Below are 20,531 nucleotides of genomic sequence, written 5' to 3' on the forward strand. Positions count from 1 at the left end.
CGGCATGGCCGCGTTCCGGGGAAATCGACGACGAACGTCGCAAAATAATGAGAGCATGAGCATCGGAGGCTCACCAGAAATCGATTTTTGTGGTTGGATGACGAGAACGATAGCCGGAGGTGGGACTTCGATGGTGAGGGGTGGAAAGGTCCGGCAATGGCGGTCTGATGGTCGGGATCTTCAATCTCTGGCCATGGAGGTCAATTCTCAGGGGGACAAGTGGAGGAGAAGGGAATTAGTGAGGCTGCGGGGGCCGGCGCGGGGGGCGTCGCGGGGGCCGGCGGGGGGCGGCGCTGGGCGGCGCCGCGGGGGGCCGGCGCGGGGGCGTCACGCGGGGGCGGCGCAAGGGTCGCGCGGGGGGCCGGTGCGGGGGCGGCGCGGGGGTCGTGCGGGGGGCCGGCGCGGGGGCGTCGCGGGGCGGCGCGGGCCGGCGGGGGGCAGCGCCGGCCGGCGCGGAGGGCGGCACAGGGGGGCGCTGGCGGGGGAGGATTGGGGATCGGGAAAGTGGGTGGAGAGGATAAGCTGCGCTGAAGCTGGTCCGGTCCGGCTGCTGAAGGACGCGCGTTTTCTCGGTCCGTCCACAATCGCTGCTGCGGGAAGCTGGGCCAAAAGCGGACCGTTTGGCCACCCCGCAACTTAAAATTGTTCAGAAGCACCCCATAAGCTGCGCCAAACAGGGCCTTACTCCTGCAGGTGTGAGTGTGACATCTTTATACTCCAGTGCGGGTGCTTTCCGGCTCGTTTGGTTGGACCACGTTAGCAAATTAATCTTTGGCCGTCCGATTATTTGATGGTGTGAACGTCAAGTAGAAAATGTTATTATGTATCACGAATATTGAGACTTGCCATTGTGGTGCATTCGCTAGAATCATGTTTCGCGAAAACTCGACCCATTCGAGAGAAATCCAGATAGAATAAGACGAAACGGCGCCATAGTGCAGACTTGCAAATATTATAAACGATAAACAAAATGGCTTTAACAGCCGTACTGCAGAAGAAAGCTCACTTGATTCCAGCAAAGCAATCTCATTTCACAAGTCACAAAAGGGCTCTCAAGTTTTCCTCAGAGATCTCAACTGAATATGTGATTGGTAAGTTTGCATTGCTTTTCCTTTTACATATCTGAGTTGTGTTACGATTTTGCAAATCTACTTCCTGTATCTATGGTCGAGGAGTCTCTGAAATTCTGATCTGCTCCCTCCTAAAAAGAAAGAACATACAAAATGGTAGAGGAGTTGTTGCCATAACTTCTTTTTTGAAATAGTACTATCACTACAAATTATCTAAGATCAGGTGCTCCAGATTAACAAAGCATATAGATATGTGAAATCTGGATAGGTAAACATTAATAAAGGAACTAATAAATAATTCGGTAGCCTTATATCTTCAGTGTTCAATGGTCTGGGCACAATTCTTCATATCTACAATGAGGCTTCTAGATAACGGAAAATGGGGAGGAGCCAACGGAACCATGCATTCATCTTAAGAGGAAACAATACAAAAGAAGTTCCAGTACCAAAGAGAGTTACAGGAATAGAGTAGCAGTGCCTTTCAGAGTCATAATTGACATGGATCAAGCAAGGTCAAAAGTGGCACCTCGTGGTTTCTTACCTTCCAGAGGACTGGCCAATGAGTCTCTGAAATTCTGGTCCGCTCCTCGTATAAAACATAAAGAAAGAAAATACAAAATGGTTAAGGACTTGCCATAACTCCAATACCAAAGAGAGTTACAGGAGGAGAGGAGTAGTAGCTTTCAGAGTTATAATTTACATGAATCAAGCAAGAGCAAAAGTGGCACTGAAGCAATGCCTAGGTACATATATTATTAACATATTTCTCATTTATTCAAGTTTAAAATTGTCGGAAGAAATCTCCAACCGGGTGGCGGATTGCACCCGCCTAATCCTAGTTAAGGATGGGTTTGGAGGAGACTTAGGTGCGCTCGATCGATGTGCGGATGAATGCAGGAAGGATGCAAGGATTTAGATTGGTTCGGGCCGCCGGAGCTTAATAACCTACGTCCACTTTGGGGATGTATTGACTGTATAAGTCTGAAAGGAGAGCAGCGCGAGCTCATGTGCCTAAAAACTTGTCCTCTAACGAGCACTATCTCCCTTTTATAGTTCAAGGTAGGTGCTTACACAGTGCGGGACCCCGACAGGTGGGTCCGGCCTACAGGGGCCTGCTCTATGAGAGATATGGAGATCTTCATCTCCAGCTCCTCTCCGTAGTCTTCTCTATCGGGAAGTTGATGTGCGTATCCACAGCCAGGATATGGCCGTGTGCAGCCTTGTCTGCACAGTGACCGCTATCAGTGTTACCCAACAGTGTAGTCGTGCTGCCACTGTTGGGTCAGAACCTTCTGTCAGGCGAAGAAGCAGCGCTGACCCGCCGCGTCGTTGCCTCCGCGCGCACTATTGCAGTGCACGCCTCAGCACACCTGTTGCAGGCCATCATTACGCCGCGCGCGGCACCATGACGGGACTGCACGCCGCTGGTGCACTGTACACGGTGACACGACGTGCCGCCTTGAAAACAGGCGGGCTTACCGTAGTGTCAGCCTACCTGTTTCGTGTGTCAAGGCTAGGCCACACTTTTTACTTGGGCACGCCCGGCCCAGCTACCGCATTAAATGCTGGTTGGTGGGCTGGAGACCCGTGAAGGGCCTCCTGCCACACGCATGTGGCAAGACCAGCCCCGCTCCTTCCGCAGGGGCGGCACGTGGCGGCACCGGACCCCTCCCCGGAGGGTGGGGGTCCGGGCCTCCGAGGCCGGTTGGAGCGGTCAGGCTCGTGATGGTCCGGTCATCACACGTGGCGGCCCCGGACCTCCCTGGGGAGTCCGGGTCCGCGGGGGCTACCCGAGAGCTCCCTTGCCTTCCGTGGCATGCGGAGGTCCTGGACCTCAGAGAGCTCGGAGAGGGTCCGGAGACCATGATCCCAGCTGTCAGGCCTGGGCCACATGCCACGTCTCCCGGGAGGCGAGGGAGAGATCACGTATGGTGATACGCTAAGGGCCTGGACACCCTAGCAGGAGGTATCCCTGTATGTACCGACAAAAATTATTTCATAGAGAAAAGGCAATTGAGTTCTAATTTATTCTTCATATAGGTATAAACTTTGTGTTATGGGCAATGATAACACCCACGAACTTGAATTCATCCTTTGAGACAAAAAAAAAAGCAGAACAACTGATTGGAGAACTAGTAAAAAAATTGACCAATATGTATGACAAAAGTGATATTCCTTCGAAATGTGATTGAAAGGTCTTTTGCAGTCTTGAAGCAGAAGTGGCGTATTTTGAAGAGTATGCCAAGTTTCTCATCTCGTACTCAAAAGCATATAATCATGGCTTGTTTTGATTTGCACAATTTTATCCGTGATAGCAATTTGCGTGATAAGGAGTTTGAGAGATGTGATGCTGATGAGCAGTACTTGGTACCATCTATAAGTGGCACTGCACAAATACAAGAAGATGGGAGTGAAGAGATAGAGAATGAAGATACCATGAATACCATTCGTGACAAGATCAGTGATGATTTGGTTAGTGCGAGAGGAGGATAGTTACGTTGACATACATCATAGTTTTATGAGCTATTTATCTTGTGTAATTGCTACACTTCTATTTATGCGGACCATATGGATGAAAAACTTAAAAAATTTAATATTTTCCTTTCCAAGATACATTTACATGCGAAATAGTGAACATATTATGTTTGTACGAGTATTTTAGTTTATATACAGTCCCATAAACCTTTAAGGGTATTACAGATATTTCACCCACAGCACACAGTTTTTCACAGCTCACAGCTGCTCTAACCAAACGGTCTTCTGATTTTCCCACAGCAGCTTTTTCACAACAGTTTTTTCACAGTCCACAGCTCACAGCAGCTTTTTTAAAAATCACAGCCCAACCAAACGCACTCTTAGTGCATACAGGTGGTAATGGGCCTCAAATTTTAATCTAGATAATCTAAGAGCGGAAGCCCGGTTCTAATTTTATAAAATTTCAAGCTAAAAATATATAAAATATATAAGGGTCAAGTTGGATTGTGAAGGGAGTACCAGAGCTATGATGCGTTAGCACCCTATCAGTGCATCGATCCGCTGAGCCTATCACAACCTTTAACATAGATCGCTTGAAAATGCATTGCGCACACGACCTCACCTCAGGTACAACCATACATCTAAAGAACCATTTCTGAGTTGCGTATAGGTGACTTTAAACAATTAGATTCTGAACTGTACTTCTGGTACCAAATGGTTGTACACTTGTCCATGCAGTTGCACTTGAACCATTTTCTCTGCACTATTGCATTCTAGCATGCAAATGACATGCATTACCGGCAGCACAATTTTTTATAAAGATCATTACCTGTATTATTAAATATACCTGTATTTCTGATCTTCAACGAGTAGATGGTCCATTAAGCAAGTCATGTTTCTTGCATGGACCGTTTTTTCCCCTGAGACCAAAGTTTTGTGTGCAGATGGGCCGATCAATCGTCCTAGCTCTTGTTGAGTTTTGCAATTGACGAATGGTGCTTTTCCATCGTGTGGCGGCATTCCTCCTCTCCCACTAGGCCACTACCTCCGGTTTCATCTGGGGCTTGGTCCTTCGGAGATGTCTTGACTCGTGGCAGCAAATTGCTTGGGTACCGAAGTTTGCCGCCCGTCAACTCTTTTTCGTGCAAGCAAAGCATGATGACCGCCAGCGGGTGTTCGCGCACACCAAGGACGATGACGACCAAAGAAGACGTGGCACTGGAAGGCCCCAGATCCTATAGTCCTGCGCTACACGAAATACATTACTGGCGTTTCTTTTCTTTTCTTTTTTCTGACGGAAGATCGACGTGTGTTGATGTTTTCTTTAGGAGAAGATAAGTCTTCCGGCTAACTAGTTGACTTCATTGATCAGTCATAGAATTCCTCCGTAAAATTTCACCTCATAAAACAAAATCAGGTGGTTCCAAAAGAGCGTCCACACGTCGATTACCACTGAACGCTCAAAAGACCAAAGTAGGAGTAGCCTTGAACTGAAGCTTGCATCTGGAACGGCCCTAGAACAACTGTTGCGGCCCTAGTCCGCAGGTCGCCATCGATGCGCTACACGGTGGTTAGGTCCCCGCAGCCCGCACCGAACATGCGATCATCCTGCGCGCCCTGTGACGATAAAGGCCGGCACTGGTCCGGTCAGACTCAGACACCACCGGCCTCGCCTTCGGTTTCAAGGGGCCTGTCGGCCTCCACGGGATGGCCCCGGGCAGCCGGGCCGGGGGAGCGGAGCCGGAGATGCCGCGCCGGCCGGATTCGGTGGAGCGTGACCGGAGCGGCGCACCACCACCTCCATCCAACTTGGCTGGCTGCTGTGGATAGTGGGGACGGGATTATCTGCACGCCGATATAATTATACCGGCCACCGGGCCGCAGCCAGCCAAAGACCAAAGTGTTTGACGTGCCCCCTGGACACCTTTTCTCAACGCGATCTTCTACGGCGCGCCCTCGTGCAGCCGAGGGTACGTGCTGGGAGTTCGAGTTGTCGAGATGTGTACGCACACCCGGGATATTTCGACACGTCGAGCGAGCCACGTGCCTTAGATGCTCGGAGAAGGCATGCTCTACGGCTCCCCGTTCCTTCCGTAGACACGACTAGCAATTAACCAAGCTAAAACCCTGCAAAAATCCAGATTCCAGCGCTCATACGTCCAGCCTACAGGAGCAAACAGCAGGCGATTGATGTGTCGCAGCACCACGCCGGCCACAAGAGCCTCGCTCGTCGCTCCTCCATACAATTCCAGGCCATGGCGGGCCAGTCGGTACAGTACAGGTCAAAGACTCCGGTGCTGCCCGAGGCGGGTGGACCCTCTTGCCCTGTCGAAACTGTCGGACGTGTCCGCCAGTCAAGTCCTGAAAGCTGCGCAGGGCCGGCACGGAGCCCCACCCCACCCCTCAAGAACGTGCACGTGCCGCCCTGCCGCGCCGTACAGCCACCGCCGCCACTGCCAACTCCGTCCTGCCGAGCCGCTCCCGGCCATGAGCCGTCTCGTCGCATCAGGCAACGAACGAGAGCGAGCTCCGGCGGCTCGCGCGCGTCGGCGGCGCCCGGCCGCCCGTCGCGCGCCAGAAAGAAAAACCGTCGGGGCGCCAGCGCGCGCGCGCGCGCCAGGCGCAACGCCTCGATCCCTCCCTCCCCAGTCCCCAGTCCCCACGCGGTTGGCGCGCCCCACCGGCCCCGCGCCCCGGGTCGCGGGCCCCGCTGGCACCTTAAATTATTGGGCGACCAGAGGAACCCTACCTATACCAAAGGCTACTACTACTCGTACTACTCCACCAACGAAGGGGCCCACCCGCCGGACGGCCCCCCCAGTCAAGGCGCCGCGCGGCACGTGCCTCGCACCGGACCACCCGATCTGGGTGGGGGCACCCCGCATCCGGGCCGCCGGGCGTGCTTGGACTCGACTCGAGGAACCTGCAGGAAGGCACGCACCGCATCTCGAGACGGCTATAAAGAAAACGGGCCGGAAAAATATTCGGGCGCTGCAGTTCTGGGTTCGGGGAGGACTGGAGGAGGGAAGGAATCAGATTGGCAGATGAGATTGGTGGGAGTGGGAGTGGGGGAGGGGAGGGGGAGTTCAGGTCAGGCCTGGTGACCAAGCGGGCAGGCGACGGAGGGAGAGGGGAGGCGGATTTGAGAGGAGGAGTGGTTGGCGCGTCGCCGTCGCGCGCCACCGAGCCGCGTAGGCGCTCTCCCCTTTTTAATCACTGCCGCGCGGCCCGCCCCCTGCGTCTGCTCGTGCCGGCCGCACTGAGCGTGAGCGGAGCTCTGGGGACGGACTGGACTGGGGCGATCAGGTACTTGTTCGTTCCACTCCGCCATTAGTTTCTTCTTCCTTTTCGGTTGTCTGTGATGACGCTTTTTGCGCGGTGGCGGCGGTGGGCACGGAGGGGGGTGGGAGAGGAGTAGCGGATTTGTTCTCTCTTTTGATTCGTTTTCTGGATCCATTTCGGTGAGATTTGGCGATCTTCCTGAATGAGCTGTGATGCGTACCGTCGAGATTCCTGATTTGTTGAAGGGGGATATTAGGGGTGCTTCTCTTCCACGCAAGCGTGTGATCTTTTTGCTTGTGCTCGGGTGAAGTCTTTGGTGCCTTACTCTGCACACCACGGCAGGCGGCGTCAGCCTTGTTTCCTGGGCTACTGCCGCGCTTGAATTTATCGCTGACGATTTGATTGTGGCAGTAGGTTACTTCCAATTATGATCTCCCTACGCTCATCTTCTCAACAATGAATGAATTGGGCTGCAGCGTCTGGGAAAGAATTGAATTCGTTTGAGAGAGTTCAATGATGTTGTAGGCCGTAGTGTTTGCACTAATTGAGCCTTTATGTTGTGTGCGCAATCCATTCATCATTAATCCATGTTTGATTTGTTTGTATCTTTGATTCTTCTATACAAAACTCGTGCTGTCTTTAGTTTAGCTTGCAATAAATAATTTCATCTTGTATTTTAAGAAAAAGATTGATTTTTTATTTGACGGTGCTTCACTGCTTCTAGCAGTATCTTTGATCTACCCTACCATGCACCATCTGCTTGTTTATTGTCGGTTGGTACGCGTGTGCTGTACTGCTGTGCTTTCTTGCCCCTTTAGCTCTTCTGCTTTAATTTCGGGAACTGACAACGATTTGTACCAGAGTGCACATATTATCGGTTGATTGTCCGTGACACGGCAAGATGTCACTAGCGAAGAAGGAAGAGGTACTCAGAAACTTCCTCGGGGGTCAATTCATGTTGTTTGGACGTCTCTTTTGTATTAGTGTAAAAATCTTGGATGTTTTATGAGCAGGTTTGCAGTCACCGGCTTGTGCCACGATTGGGTGAGCCGGCAGTTGGTGTGCCTATTAAGAAGAGACCTGTTCTCTTGTCTGATAGATCTGTTGCGTCTTCCATGCCGCTCTCAATAAAGCCTCCGTCTCCAGCGGAGTTGCCTGTTTCTGCTTCCGTGGCGGCTTGCAGCAATGAATCATTCTTCAATAAATCAGACACAAATGCTATCACCAAAGGTAAGGGAATCACTGATACCCAGATCCAGGACCATGCCAACAGGTCCTTTACTACGCTATTGATGACCAGTGGCCACAGAGGCTTATTTAATGCATCAAGTGAGACCCCTTCTGCCGAGAGTGCTACAAGGTGTTTTCCGTTGATTAATGAGTCGGTTGATGAATCGCAACGTCAAAAATTTTTGGCTCTGGATTTACAGTTACCATCTCATCAAAATGGCAAAGACAGTAATTATGGCTCTATTGTGAAGGAAGAGAAAGCAGACCAAGGTCTTTCTGGCCTTTCTTCAGCAGAACTCCACAATAGTGTTCATGTTGCAAGTGAAATCAATGCTTCTTCTAATTCTAACAGTAGCGATGGGAGACTACCTAACTTGGATCTGAATGTGCCGCTGGACCCAGCTGATTCACTTGAAGGTTTGCCTACTATGCATGAAAGTGGTAGTGGGTTGTATCATCATAGTACAATTCAGCGTCAGAAAGCTCAGGTAACTTCAGCGGCGCCGATTTCTACAATAAGCAGTGGACTAGGTCAGAATATTGGCAGTACTCTCAACATGTCTAATTCATATGGGCTTTCTCGTAAGAGTGGGCCAGCTGATGTTACATTAGATTTGCAACTTAAGCCACCAGCTAGACCTGAGCTAGGGATAAACTGGAAAGGACTTGTTCCTGCTCCAGAACTGAGTCTATCTCTGTTTGGTAAGCCCATGGATGAACCCAAGTCTCTCCACGTTCCTAATGCTTTATTTGATTCTGAAACTGCTGGAGGTTCCAAAAAGGGCAGCCAGGGGACTGCTGCTACACCGGGGTCAGATAAGGTGCTGCTTGAGAGAACCATGACACTTGGGCCCTGCAATGCAAATCCACAGGATAGTACATCAGCAACTGTTTCTGGAATTGATCAGATGGCATCTAATAATTTGGTGAAGAAAGAACCTGAAGAAACATCCCAACAGCATATTCTTAAGGGTGCCGAAAACGCGCATCTATTAGAAAGACAAAGTGTTGGACCAGTTAGCAATTGCGCTGAATCTGAAAAGACTGACAGTCTACCCCAAATTCCCAGTAAAACTGGGTTTGATTTGAATTCTCACATCTTTCCAAATAACAGTATCCATGATGGGCTTGATGTAGCAACTGATAATGTCCCAATACCAGCTGAAAGTTTGCCTGATATTGCCCATGCTAAGACCATGCCTGCTGCTCCTGAAGTTGGCATAAATGTGAAGTGCGAAGAATCCACAGGTGCTGCCATGAGCCCTGCGGTAGCAACAGTAAGTGGTCATTCGGCACCATTAATGGAAGCAAAATCATTGCCTTCACAAAGTACTCTTGCCAGCCCTGCTGTTCGATTATGTGAATCTTCAAGTCAGCCCTCCGTTTCTACTGTTTGCAAACCACCAGCTAGCCATGTTCATGCTCATGTGGATACGAGACAGAGGCCCTGTGATGCATTTCCAGGTTCCTCCAATCCTGCAGCTAAACCTTTGCTTAATTCTCGGGACAATGCTACTATTGATGGCATGTCACAAGGGAGTGCTGAAATGGACTGTTCAGATGATGAAGATAACAATACCGTTACACGATTTCCAATTACAAATAAGCCTCATGATGGGCCATTGAGGAATGGCCCGACTACTAAGGACGACCGTATCAATGCTAATAACTTATGCAAAGAGCTAAAGAAAGAGCATGACAGTGATATGCATCAGGACTGCTCATCTGTGACAAATAAGGTCAATATGGAGGCTGTTGATGGTGACAAGTGTATTAAAACCAAAGTCAGTGTTGTCAGCCTTGCAGGTGACCAGTGGCATCGAAATGAGGTTTTTGTTAGTGAAAAATCTAAAGACAAACAATCATTCAATTCAGATAAGACTTCCACAGGCTCTGGTTCAACAGACCTTCAAAGGTCGTCAGCTTTGCAAAAATCTACTTCTCCTAAATTGCAATCCACTAGGAAATCTCATAAGACCTTAGATAGCTGTCTTGAGAAGGCTAGCAGCCCAAATATGAAGTCAGAAATGTCTCCACATGGCAAGCAAGCTGCAAGTTGTAATGAGCACCATGCAAAAATTGCTGCTGTGAAGATGGAGCATCAGATCGAAAATGAAGAGGTTGCTAGGCACTCTGAATTGCAACGAAGAGATTCAGTCCAGGGCGAAGACTCAGAGGTGGACAGGGCTTCAAGCAGTCAACCACATAGTGAATGTGCCAAGGGCAAGACAGCATCTGAAAAATCAGAACATGACAAATCCAAACCTGACGGCTCATGTAAGACATCTCCTCTACAGAATGAAAGAGATGGACAGCTTGTTGGGTCACACTGGAGAGATCTGGGGCATGCTTATGTGAATAGGTATGCTTCATGTCATTTGTTTCCATTGCGGGATACTGCAGTAATCATGACTCGAGGTCCCCTTGCATGTGGTGCCTAGGCGTGCATGGTTTTATGTTTGACTGGAATTACAAAAGTTTTTCCCATTTTGTCCATTTGCCTTTTTTTACAGGAATGAAAGATGGGAGAGGTTCATGGAATCTGAACGGGAAAAGAACAATGGAGAATGTCATGGCGGCAGACATGCATTTGACATGACCAACCAACGAATGACAGGGCACCGTGGTGGTTGGCGGGGTGCTGTACCCTGTGGCCATCCAAGGAACTTCCGAGGTCCAAGAATGAGAGATGAGTTTGCTGATGAACCTATTGGTGGCAGGAGACGTTCATTTGAAGATGAACCTGGGCATTTGCATCGGGCTCCACATAGGCGGCGGCGTTCACCGCCACCTGACTGCCTCATGAGAGAGGTGGAAATTGACGGCTTCCATGGAAGAGAGATTCCTGAGCCTAGGCTGCTGGCTCGCGGGCAGATAGAAGATATCTTAGATGACATGATGGAAGACAGGGTTTTTATGCCACGTTCCCATCGACACCGTGGCCAAGGTGACCATGGATTCATCCAGAGAGAGAGGAGCCAATCACCTGCACAAAGAAGGGGTGGCCATGTGCATTTCCACCGTGGACGATCACCAGAAGCGATGCCCAGATCGCCGCCATTAATGCGAACGGAGAGGCCATACTTGCCCCACTGCCGTCACAGCCGAGTCCATGTCGAGAGAGGAGGCATGCAGAGAAACGTGAGGAGATGCGGCATGGAAGGGGATGCATTCGAGCCACCACTGCATCCTGCTCACCTAGCTGAACTCCATGCAGAAGAGGAACTCGCTGGTAGAAGGAAGTATAGAGAGAGGAGAGCATATCTTCGGTCTTCGGTCAGTGACGAAGACGAGATGATGCTCTCCTACCATACAGAGGACGACATGGAATTTGCCGAAGCTGGTGGTGGTCCACGGGAGCACGATGGCCGGTTCAGGAACAGAATGGGCCATAACAGGGCTAGGGGAGAGCAAGAAGATGGGTACAGGCACCGTGGCCCTCAAGGGTGGCGAGATGGTGACTCAAATGACAGTAGACCAAAGCGGAGGAGGTACTGACCTGCTCACAGCAATAACCGACTAATGCAGAAGACGTTGGCCTTTGGGTGGACTGATTGATGAATCTGCGCCATAGATCTCTCTCAACCAAACCCAGCACTGTTTTGCCAGCGCCTTCCGTTCCATACATTGGTTTGTTTGTTGCATTCTTTTCTCAGGAAGCCATGGTGCTGCAGCGTGACATCTACAGGCACCCTGCAGCTTCTGAAACCAACTCCTCTGTCTAAATACGCCCTGGATCCTGCTTGATAAGCTGCGCTGCTCATGGGCATGGAGGCGAAGACATTGAAATTTCAGGTCAAGTTCAAAGTGAACGAGGACTTCCTCTAAAAGCCTCCGGGCACGTGCTGTTTCCGCCTGGCTGGAATCGAGCAAGGAGACGAAACCTCCCTGGGCAAAAGCTACACTATACTTTTACTTGCAATGGTGCTGGTACGGCTCTTGTATTAAAGATGGTGTGTCTCTAATTTGGTTTGAGTTGATGGGGGTTACGGCAGCTGTGGAGCCGGTACCCCTGTGACCCGATCTCCGTCGTTCAGTCTTTGGTTGGCCTCGCCGGACCTTGGGTGTACAACTGCCGGGCAATGTGCGCCGAATAAAATTGTTTGTGTTTTTTGGGCACCCATCCTTGTTGACTTGTTGGTTGGGGATCCGGTGTGATCCCGTGGAAAAGGTGAGCAGGGCGCCATGAGGACACCGCGGCTTCGCTGGAATTTGGCGTCGGGCGTGGAACTGGAAGGAGCGGCGAAGCAGCAGCAGCTGCTGCCGTGCTCGGCTGGATCGATGTGAACGTTATGCGAATGCGATGCGTACCATCATCGTCGGGCGCTTGACTTGCAGACGAGCTTTGGTTGGTCGGCTGGCTGCCGTCCTGTTCGTGCTCGATAGGTGCGGCCCTGCGACATGCTGTGCTGGGGACCGCCTGGTTTGACGTGGACCGGATGCGCGCGCTCGATGGGCTAGCGTGTGAGAAGAATCGATTGGTTTGTCGCTGGGCGAGTCGTCGGCGTCGTCGTGTGCGCCGCCGCCGGGCAAAGTCACCCGTTTGGTTTTGATTCCGACGGTGGCCAACCTGTGCTCTCGTGAAAGTCACCGTAGTTTTCTTTCAAAAAAAAGAAAAAAGAGTGTCATCGTAGCGGCGGGGCCGGCGGCGGCGCGACGGCACTACTCGTATTTGGGAGTGCGACCGATGGACACCGGGCCGTACAAGTACAACCATGCCTGCTGCGATCAAGACCGAGGTACGGTGAAATACTGAAATACCGCGGTCTGTGTAAATGGAGAACAATCTCCAGCAAGCTCGGCTGCACCCGCACGATAAGGCCGCATATCAATCGGGCCATGACGGACGGCCCAACAAGTACCAAGTCATCCATCGACTTGAGTCTCGCACCGCAAACCTTCCTCTCCGTTACCCTCTCTCCTCTCCGTCGCTGTCGTCGCCGTCCGTGCGAGTCATGGATCCAGCCGCTCCCCGCCGCGGGCGCCTACAGATCTACCTCCTGGTGGTGGCCCTCACCGTACTCGTGGCCCTCGCCGCGCGGTCCGGCGCCGAGGTCATCACCCTCACCGAGGAGACCTTCTCCGACAAGGTAACCCTCCCTGCCTTTCTCGTCTCGGGCTCTCTTGTCTCCCCGCCTTACCTTCCAGTCGGAGATAGCTCTAAAGACTCGGGCACGCCTGTGCTGCACTACTTGCTGCGCTCGTCGGCCAAGGATTAGCGATACTAGACAGGTCGGCATGCTTAGTCATGGAGCTTTAGCAGTTGTATGCCAATTCACTTTCATGAGTGCATAATGGTTAAGTTGACACTTCTCTTATTAAACGGATGGATCATAACCTCTTACCTGTTATAGGCAGTGCAGGAATTCAAATCTATTATTAGTTGCTACTTTCATATTGAATTATTGATATTGACAAAGGCCAGAAAGTGCTATTGCAGAGCTGCTGTACTGTTACATATACAATTCGAGTTGCTTTCATACCACATGTTTGTTTTGGTCAATGGAGTATTGATTCTGAGAAATTCTCTCTTGTTTAGATCAAGGAGAAGGACACGGTATGGTTTGTGCAATTTTGCGTCCCCTGGTGTAAACACTGGTAAGGCATGCTTCTCATAGGATTTGGTATACCGTGTATAACCTTTTTGTTTCCACGAAGCTGATTTTTCAAGTGTATGTCGTATGCAGCAAGAACCTTGGAACACTTTGGGAGGACCTGGGAAAGGTTATAGAAGGTGAGGATGAAATTGAGATAGGGCAAGTCGACTGTGGTGTCAGCAAACCAGTATGCTCCAAGGTGGATATCCATTCCTACCCAACATTCAAGGTGTTTTATGAAGGCGAAGAAGTAGCAAAATATAAAGGTATACTTTGCTTCACCAGCTCACTATACTTTTGCAAAACCTCCATCTTAAACCAACTTTGAGCCTTATAGTTTTAATCCATTGTTCTTATGGCCATCTATGGATTATGGTTAGTGTAGCAGCAGAATATCAAAGACTAAAATCTCTGACCAAATTTGAATTTGACATTTTAAGGTACTTGCATATCAAATAAGCACCCACTTCCGTGAAGAATTTACTTTTAGATCAGTAGGTCACCTCTTCTATCAAGTATCAAGATTTTGTTAAACGCACTAATCGTGATGTGGATACTGCTGGGTTTACTATCACAGGCAAAAACAAGTTAACAACACATGACTGAATGATGATAAGAATATCTCATATTCCATAACAGTAAATTGGATGCTTATTGAGCAATCGGATCATGCTAATTTACTGTCAAAATGAATATCACTACATGTTGAACTCTTTGGAGTACTGCATGCTATGATACTATAGATTGTTGAAGTTCTCGCTTACAAGCTGCTGTGTTTTCTTATAGTAGCAAACTAGCAATCATTATATGCAATCATTATATGCAAACTAGCAATCATTATACTACTTTGTTGAAGTTTCTACTGCCCCTGAGGAGGCTGATTATATGCAACAGTTGATACTCAGCACTAAACAAAAAAAGTGTGTTTTCTTATAGTAGCAAACTAGCAATCATCATTCATCCATCTGGTAACTTAATAAGTCTTTCGTGCTTCATAACTGTCAGTTGTCTATACTACATATTCTTTTGTTTCTTCCGTACTCTGGTTCTGCTCTCTTCCTTTTGACGGCATTCTGTATTGACATCTCACATGAAACTGGATTCACATACGGTACTGCAGGACCTAGGGATGTGGAATCACTGAAGAACTTTGTATTGAATGAAGCTGAGAAAGCGGGTGAGGCAAAGCTACAAGCTGATTAAGGCTAGAACATGGGCGTAAAGAAGGATCTTGCTTAGATCTTTTTGATCTTGCCACCGTGTCCTGTATCCTGGCATTTGATAGAGTACAAGGGCAGTTCCTAGAAAAGAAAATACCTTGTATCTTTTGAGTTTTCACCTGCTATTCTGAATCAGCTAATGGAAGTTCACATGTACTCCAGTCCATACGAAGTGTTCGACATTGATAAACTTCACTGATTAGAATGCAACGACACATAGGCCTATCTATATCACTTGCGCATTCGCCGGCAGTTGCAATGGTCGTTGTATGGGTTGTAAATTGTTTTTGCCTGTGATAGTAAACCCAAATACGCCGGCAGTTACAATGGACGGGCCTTACAATACGACCTTGAGGGGATAATGCATTCGCAATTTGAAGCTCGTTTGCACTTAAAACTATTGGGACTTTATGCACACAAACAAGTCAGCCAAGAGATGTTCAGAGTTCAGGTTACGCTTGAAGTATAGCGACAGAACAACGTACAGAACCATACAAAAACTGCAGCATTAGACGGCATCACGGCAGCAGTGATGAACTGCTTGTGACAGTCAGCAGTCCAGTCCCGGTGTGTGCCTGACGATGACCTTTGATGAACAGAGCGATTCAGCAACCCACTTATGACCCCAACGTAACAGCAAAGCAATTCAGCAGCGCATTTGCAGCCACAAGTTGAAGAACAGTTCAGCATTTAGCTAGGCCTCTAGGCTCTAGCTACGACGTTTCGTCAGACAAATCTGAAGTGCAAATTGCAAAACAAAGAAGACGATTGATTTCTCCAGCCCAGCCTCAGAAAGACCGAAGTCCAAGCAAACTATGTGGTCATGCCATTCGGATTAGCTCACAAGCAGTTGGCACAAGATGGCGGGTGTAAAGGGGTTAAACGACTGTCAAAGATTAATCAAGCCTTTTCTTTACTCAAATGGTTAAAAATTTCACAGCTGTCGCAACTCACAGCATATGTTTTTCCGGCAAGACACATCGAGAGGTAAAGTTACAAGAAAAGATGCACCCTACCAGAACAAAAATCCCCCCGACAAGAGCTCTCATTCACTTGGTCGGCGGCCCCGGCCACGTGCTGATCCGCTCCTTCTCGTACTTGACGAACAGCGCGGCGGCCGCGGCGACGGTGTACGCCTGCAGGAACAGCGTGGCCGGCTGGTGGTACTTGACCAGGGCCTGCCCGGATCCCAGCTCCACGAGCAGCAGCGCGGCGAGCCCCAGCGCCGCGAGCGCGCCGTTGAGCCGCTCGCTGTACGCGGTGAAGCCGAACTCCACGGGCGCGCCGAGCGCGGACCGGGGCTCCCGCAGCGGCACGGGCGGGAGCGTGACGGCGTTGGCGGACGCGGACGCCGCGGCCTTCTTCTTGCGCGCGCCGCGCTTCTTGGGCCCGACGCGGGACTTGATCCGCAGGACGCGCTCCTCGAAGTCGTCGTCCGCGGTGGCCGTCTTGGTGGTGGCCGGGGCCGGAGGCGCCTGCTCCTGGTCCTCGCCGGAGGAGGAGGCCGCGCGGGGAGCGAACGGCAGTAGCAGCGCGCGAAGCCGGAGCGGGGAGCGGAGGACGGTGGTGGGGGCGAAGGGGCCGGAGAGCGGCGTCGCCATGGCTCCTCCCCTGGCCGCGTGCACGCACCAGCACTTCATGGCGCGACGGAGAGCGGGTGCTTGCAGCGTGCGTCTCGTCCTGGCTTGGCTTGCCTCTGGTTTTGGATAGGGTGTTGGCCTGTTGGGTCGGCAGGCGAGTGGCTCCGGTGGCTGCACGGTGCGTTGAAAACTGCCTCGTGCAGCATTGTCGTCGACTTGTCGTGTGAGGATTGTTCCCTGAGAAAATTCGGGACAAAGTGGCGGAGAATGGTTTTTATCGTGACCGTCACATGTAAAGTTCATAATTTGGGCCTTCTCCTCGTGCATACGTCTGTGCTAAAACTTCAATGGGCCTTTAGCCCACTAAATGAACATGATTTGCGTAGATTATGACAAATGCTATTTAGTATCCGTTTCAAAATTGGATGTCTTAGCAAATCTAGTTATATAGTTTTTGTTATATATTTATTATTATACATTAAGATAAACATGTGTTTAAATATATAGTAAAAATTATACATCCAGAATTGCTAAAACGACCAACAATTTGGAACGGAGGGAGTAGATGTTCTTAGCAATTATTGATTTTCCTAAAAAAAGAAATTATTGATTTTAATATGGTTGGATTCTGCTTCAAGAATAGGGATTTGGTGAGCCATGGTAGTGGTGGACACTGTGTCGGCTTGTGGTGTCAGGAGCCAGGAGGGATGGTCGCTGAGACTATCTCCAGCGATATGGATAATGAGGAAGAGTTTTGACTATTGGGCCGAACATTCACGGTGAACGCCACTTTTCTTCACCAGCGATATTTGAGCAATTAAACCACAGCAATATATGAGTGATGATTTCTTTGGTTTGCTCTTTCGAAAAAAAAATGCTTAGGTGTGCTAAGTGTGCACATATTGATAGTGATAGGTCCATAGTTGAAATATTTATCTTGGGCGACGCAAGCACGGCGCGCTCTAGAGTCTAGACCATGAGATTGCATCATTCAGTTCGATAAATGATGTGACAATGTGCTGACAGAGGAGATCAAACAACTTGGCTGCTAACAGAAAGCTTAAAGTTCCACACATCGGACGACGCATTCAAACTTTGCCAGGCCATTATATTCAGAGGTGAAAGAATATTTAGCTAACAATACTTAGATACATTGATGATTTGATGGAGGTACATATATATAGGCCGGTGGCCTATCCAGTGTGAAAGGGGTCACCTAGTGTGAAAAAGATCATCGAGTGTGAAAGGTCTCAAATAGCACTCCCCCGCAGTCTCATCGTGGCGCTACGCAGAACGCATATAGACTGGAGAAATATTACAAGTAGCAGAATAAAGAGGGAGAGCAAGACGAAGACAGTGTCTCACTCCCCCGTCGCGCAGCCGGAGGCATACCGACATTCAGGTTGCGGCAAAAATCCAAAAAAAGCCACGAAGGAAGGTCTTTGGGAATATGTCGGCGTACTAGAGGGCAGTGGGAACGTGGAGGACACAAACGTCCCCAAGAGCAACCCGCTCGTGGACAAAGTGGAGATCGATCTCGACATGCTTTGTGCGCTGGTGTTGGACCAGATTCGTAGAGAGGTAAACAGCACTGACATTGTCGCAGTAGACAACGGTGGCGTGACGAAGGGGCTCGTGAAGTTCCTGAAGTAACTGATGTAACCAACAGGCTTCAGCGACACCGTTGGCAACAGCGCGGTACTCAGCCTCAGCACTAGAGCGGGAAACCGTATGCTGGCGCTTGGAGGACCAAGAGACAAGGTTATCACCAAGGAACACGGCAAAGCCTGAGGTGGATTTGCGCGTGTCAGGGCAGCCGGCCCAGTCAGCATCAGTGTAGACAACTAGAGCAACCGGAGAGGTGGGATGAAGCTGAAGGCCGTGATCCAAGGTACCTATGAGATACCGAAGAATGCACTTCACTGCAAGAAGATGAGGTGCTCGGGGATCATGCATGAGCAGACAGACCTGCTGAACGGCGAAGGCAATGTCAGGCCGTGTGAAGGTGAGATACTGTAGAGCTCCGGCCAGGCTGCGATAATTAGTCGGGTCATCCACTGGAGTCGAGCTCCGGCCATACTAGAGCTTTGAGCAGGTGTCAACTGGTGTCGAGCAAGGTTTACAATCTTGCATCCCGGCACGCTCCAAAATGTCGAGTATGCACTGACACTGGGAGAGAAACAAACCGGCAGAGCTGTGAGTGACGGAGATCCCAAGAAAGTGATGAAGGTGTCCCATGTCCTTCATGGCGAACTCATGCTGAAGAGAGTCGATGATACGACGAAGGAGATGGTCTGAGGAGGCTGTGAGTACAATGTCATCCACGTACAGGAGTAGGTAAGCCGTCTCAGAACCAGATCGAAAAAGGAACAAGGAGGTGTCGGCCTTGGATTCAGTGAACCCAATGGAGAGGATGTAGTCAGCAAAGCGACTGTACCAGGCTCGGGGTGCTTGTTTCAGGCCATACAAAGACTTGTTCAAGCGGCAGACATGATCTGGAAGCGAGGAGTCAGCAAATCCGGAGGGTCGTACGCAATAAATTGTCTCAGTGAGAGTACCATGGAGGAAGGCATTCTTGACATCGAGTTGATGGACCGGCCACTGCTGAGAAAGCGCCAGTGTGAGAACGGTGCGGACAATTGTGGGCTTGGCGACATGGCTGAAAGTCTCGTCATAATCAATGCGGGGGTGCTGAGTGAAACCGCGAAGGACCCAGCGAGCCTTGTACCTGTCAAGAGAGCTATCCGGATGAAGCTTGTGACGAAAAACCTACCTGCCAGTGACAATGCTGACGCCATGAGGGCAAGGAACCAGACTCCAAGTGTCGTTGGCCTGCAGGGCCTCGAACTCCTGTGTCATCATCGTACGCCAGTTGGGATCACTGAGAGTGGAGCGAATGGAGGTTGGCACTGGAGAAACAACGATCGTCTGAAGGTTGAGACGGGGCTGACGAAAATCAGTCTTGCCACGGGTGTTTATCTGATGCTCATTGGCCACAGGCATGATTAGGACGGCCTTGGCTGGCAAACGACCAGGCGGTGAAAAGCCGGAGGGCCAGATGCGCACGGGGACGGGCGTACTGTGGCTAGTCGTGGACGTGCCGGGGCCGATCAGGGACGCGCCGCAACCAATCGGGGGCGCCCCGCAACCAGTTGGGGGTGCGCCGCAGCCAGTTGGGGACGCGCCAGGGCTGGTCGGGGGTGCGTCGCCGCCACCGGTCGGGGGTGCGCCGCGGCCACCTGTCGGGGACGCGCCGTAGCCAGTCGGGGGTGCGCCAGGGGCCTCACGAGGCGGGAAGCCAGGAGGCGGCCCTGGCGGACAGGCGCCGCTAGCTCCCACGCGCGGGCCTCTAGTGCGTGGCGGGTGTAGCGACATCGACCGCACATGGCGTGCGGGCGGCACCGGCGTTACCTGCAATATGTTAATAGGAGGGGCCACAACTTCGTGCTCATCTAAGAAGGCATAGTCATCAAACCAAGTAGAGGGGGTTGTGAATTGCTCCGCGAACGGGAAGGAGGACTCGTCGAATGTTACGTGACGAGAGATGAGGACCCGATGGCTGGACAGGTCGAGACAACGGTAGCCTTTGTGTTCATCGGAGTACCCAAGGAAGACGCATAATGAGGAGCGGGGTGCAAGCTTGTGTGCGGCGGTAGAGGAAAGGTTGGGATAGCAGCGGCAGCCAAAGACACGCAGGTGGGTGTAGGTTGGCTCGGTGCCGTGGAGAGAAAAAAAGGTGTGGTGAGGTTGAGGGTTTTGGTCGGGAGGCGGTTTAAAAGGTAAGTAGCAGCATGGAGGGCCTCAACCCAGTAGGAGGGGGGCATGGCAGCTTGGAATAGGAGGGTGCGAAGCACATCATTGGTTGTGCGAATTACGCGCTCGGCCTTGCCATTTTGCTGGGAAGTGTATGGACACGACATGCAAAGGGCAACACCATGAAGGAGGAAGAAGTGACGAGCATTGGCGTTGTCAAACTCGCGACCGTTGTCACACTGGACACTCCGAACGGTAGTGTTAAACTGAGTGCGAACATAGCTAAAAAAGTTAGAAAGAATAGGGAAAGTGTTGGACTTTAAG

The 20,531-nt window shown here is 50.7% G+C and overlaps 3 protein-coding genes across 3 annotated transcripts; 2 read left to right on the forward strand and 1 right to left on the reverse strand.

Annotated features, from left to right (window-relative positions):
• Positions 1 to 6,536: 6,536 nt before the first annotated feature.
• On the forward strand, positions 6,537 to 12,180 carry LOC112875708. The gene is made up of 4 exons (XM_025939653.1): positions 6,537 to 6,851; positions 7,689 to 7,752; positions 7,841 to 10,419; positions 10,571 to 12,180. Exons 2-4 carry the CDS (start codon positions 7,729 to 7,731, stop codon positions 11,553 to 11,555), a joined length of 3,588 nt encoding a protein of 1,195 aa, XP_025795438.1. The 5' UTR covers positions 6,537 to 6,851; positions 7,689 to 7,728; the 3' UTR covers positions 11,556 to 12,180.
• A 141-nt stretch (positions 12,181 to 12,321) lies between these two features.
• Positions 12,322 to 15,101, forward strand: LOC112875710 (protein disulfide isomerase-like 5-1). The gene is made up of 5 exons (XM_025939655.1): positions 12,322 to 12,724; positions 12,783 to 13,147; positions 13,597 to 13,655; positions 13,745 to 13,920; positions 14,775 to 15,101. The coding sequence occupies exons 2-5, from the start codon at positions 12,833 to 12,835 to the stop codon at positions 14,855 to 14,857; spliced, it is 633 nt and encodes a 210-aa protein (XP_025795440.1). The 5' UTR covers positions 12,322 to 12,724; positions 12,783 to 12,832; the 3' UTR covers positions 14,858 to 15,101.
• A 660-nt stretch (positions 15,102 to 15,761) lies between these two features.
• On the reverse strand, positions 15,762 to 16,694 carry LOC112875709. The gene has a single exon (XM_025939654.1). It carries the CDS (start codon positions 16,512 to 16,514, stop codon positions 15,924 to 15,926), a length of 591 nt encoding a protein of 196 aa, XP_025795439.1. The 5' UTR covers positions 16,515 to 16,694; the 3' UTR covers positions 15,762 to 15,923.
• Positions 16,695 to 20,531: the final 3,837 nt, after the last annotated feature.

The sequence above is a fragment of the Panicum hallii genome, chromosome 9 (genome assembly GCF_002211085.1).
Source record: "Panicum hallii strain FIL2 chromosome 9, PHallii_v3.1, whole genome shotgun sequence".
NCBI lineage: Eukaryota > Viridiplantae > Streptophyta > Magnoliopsida > Poales > Poaceae > Panicum > Panicum hallii.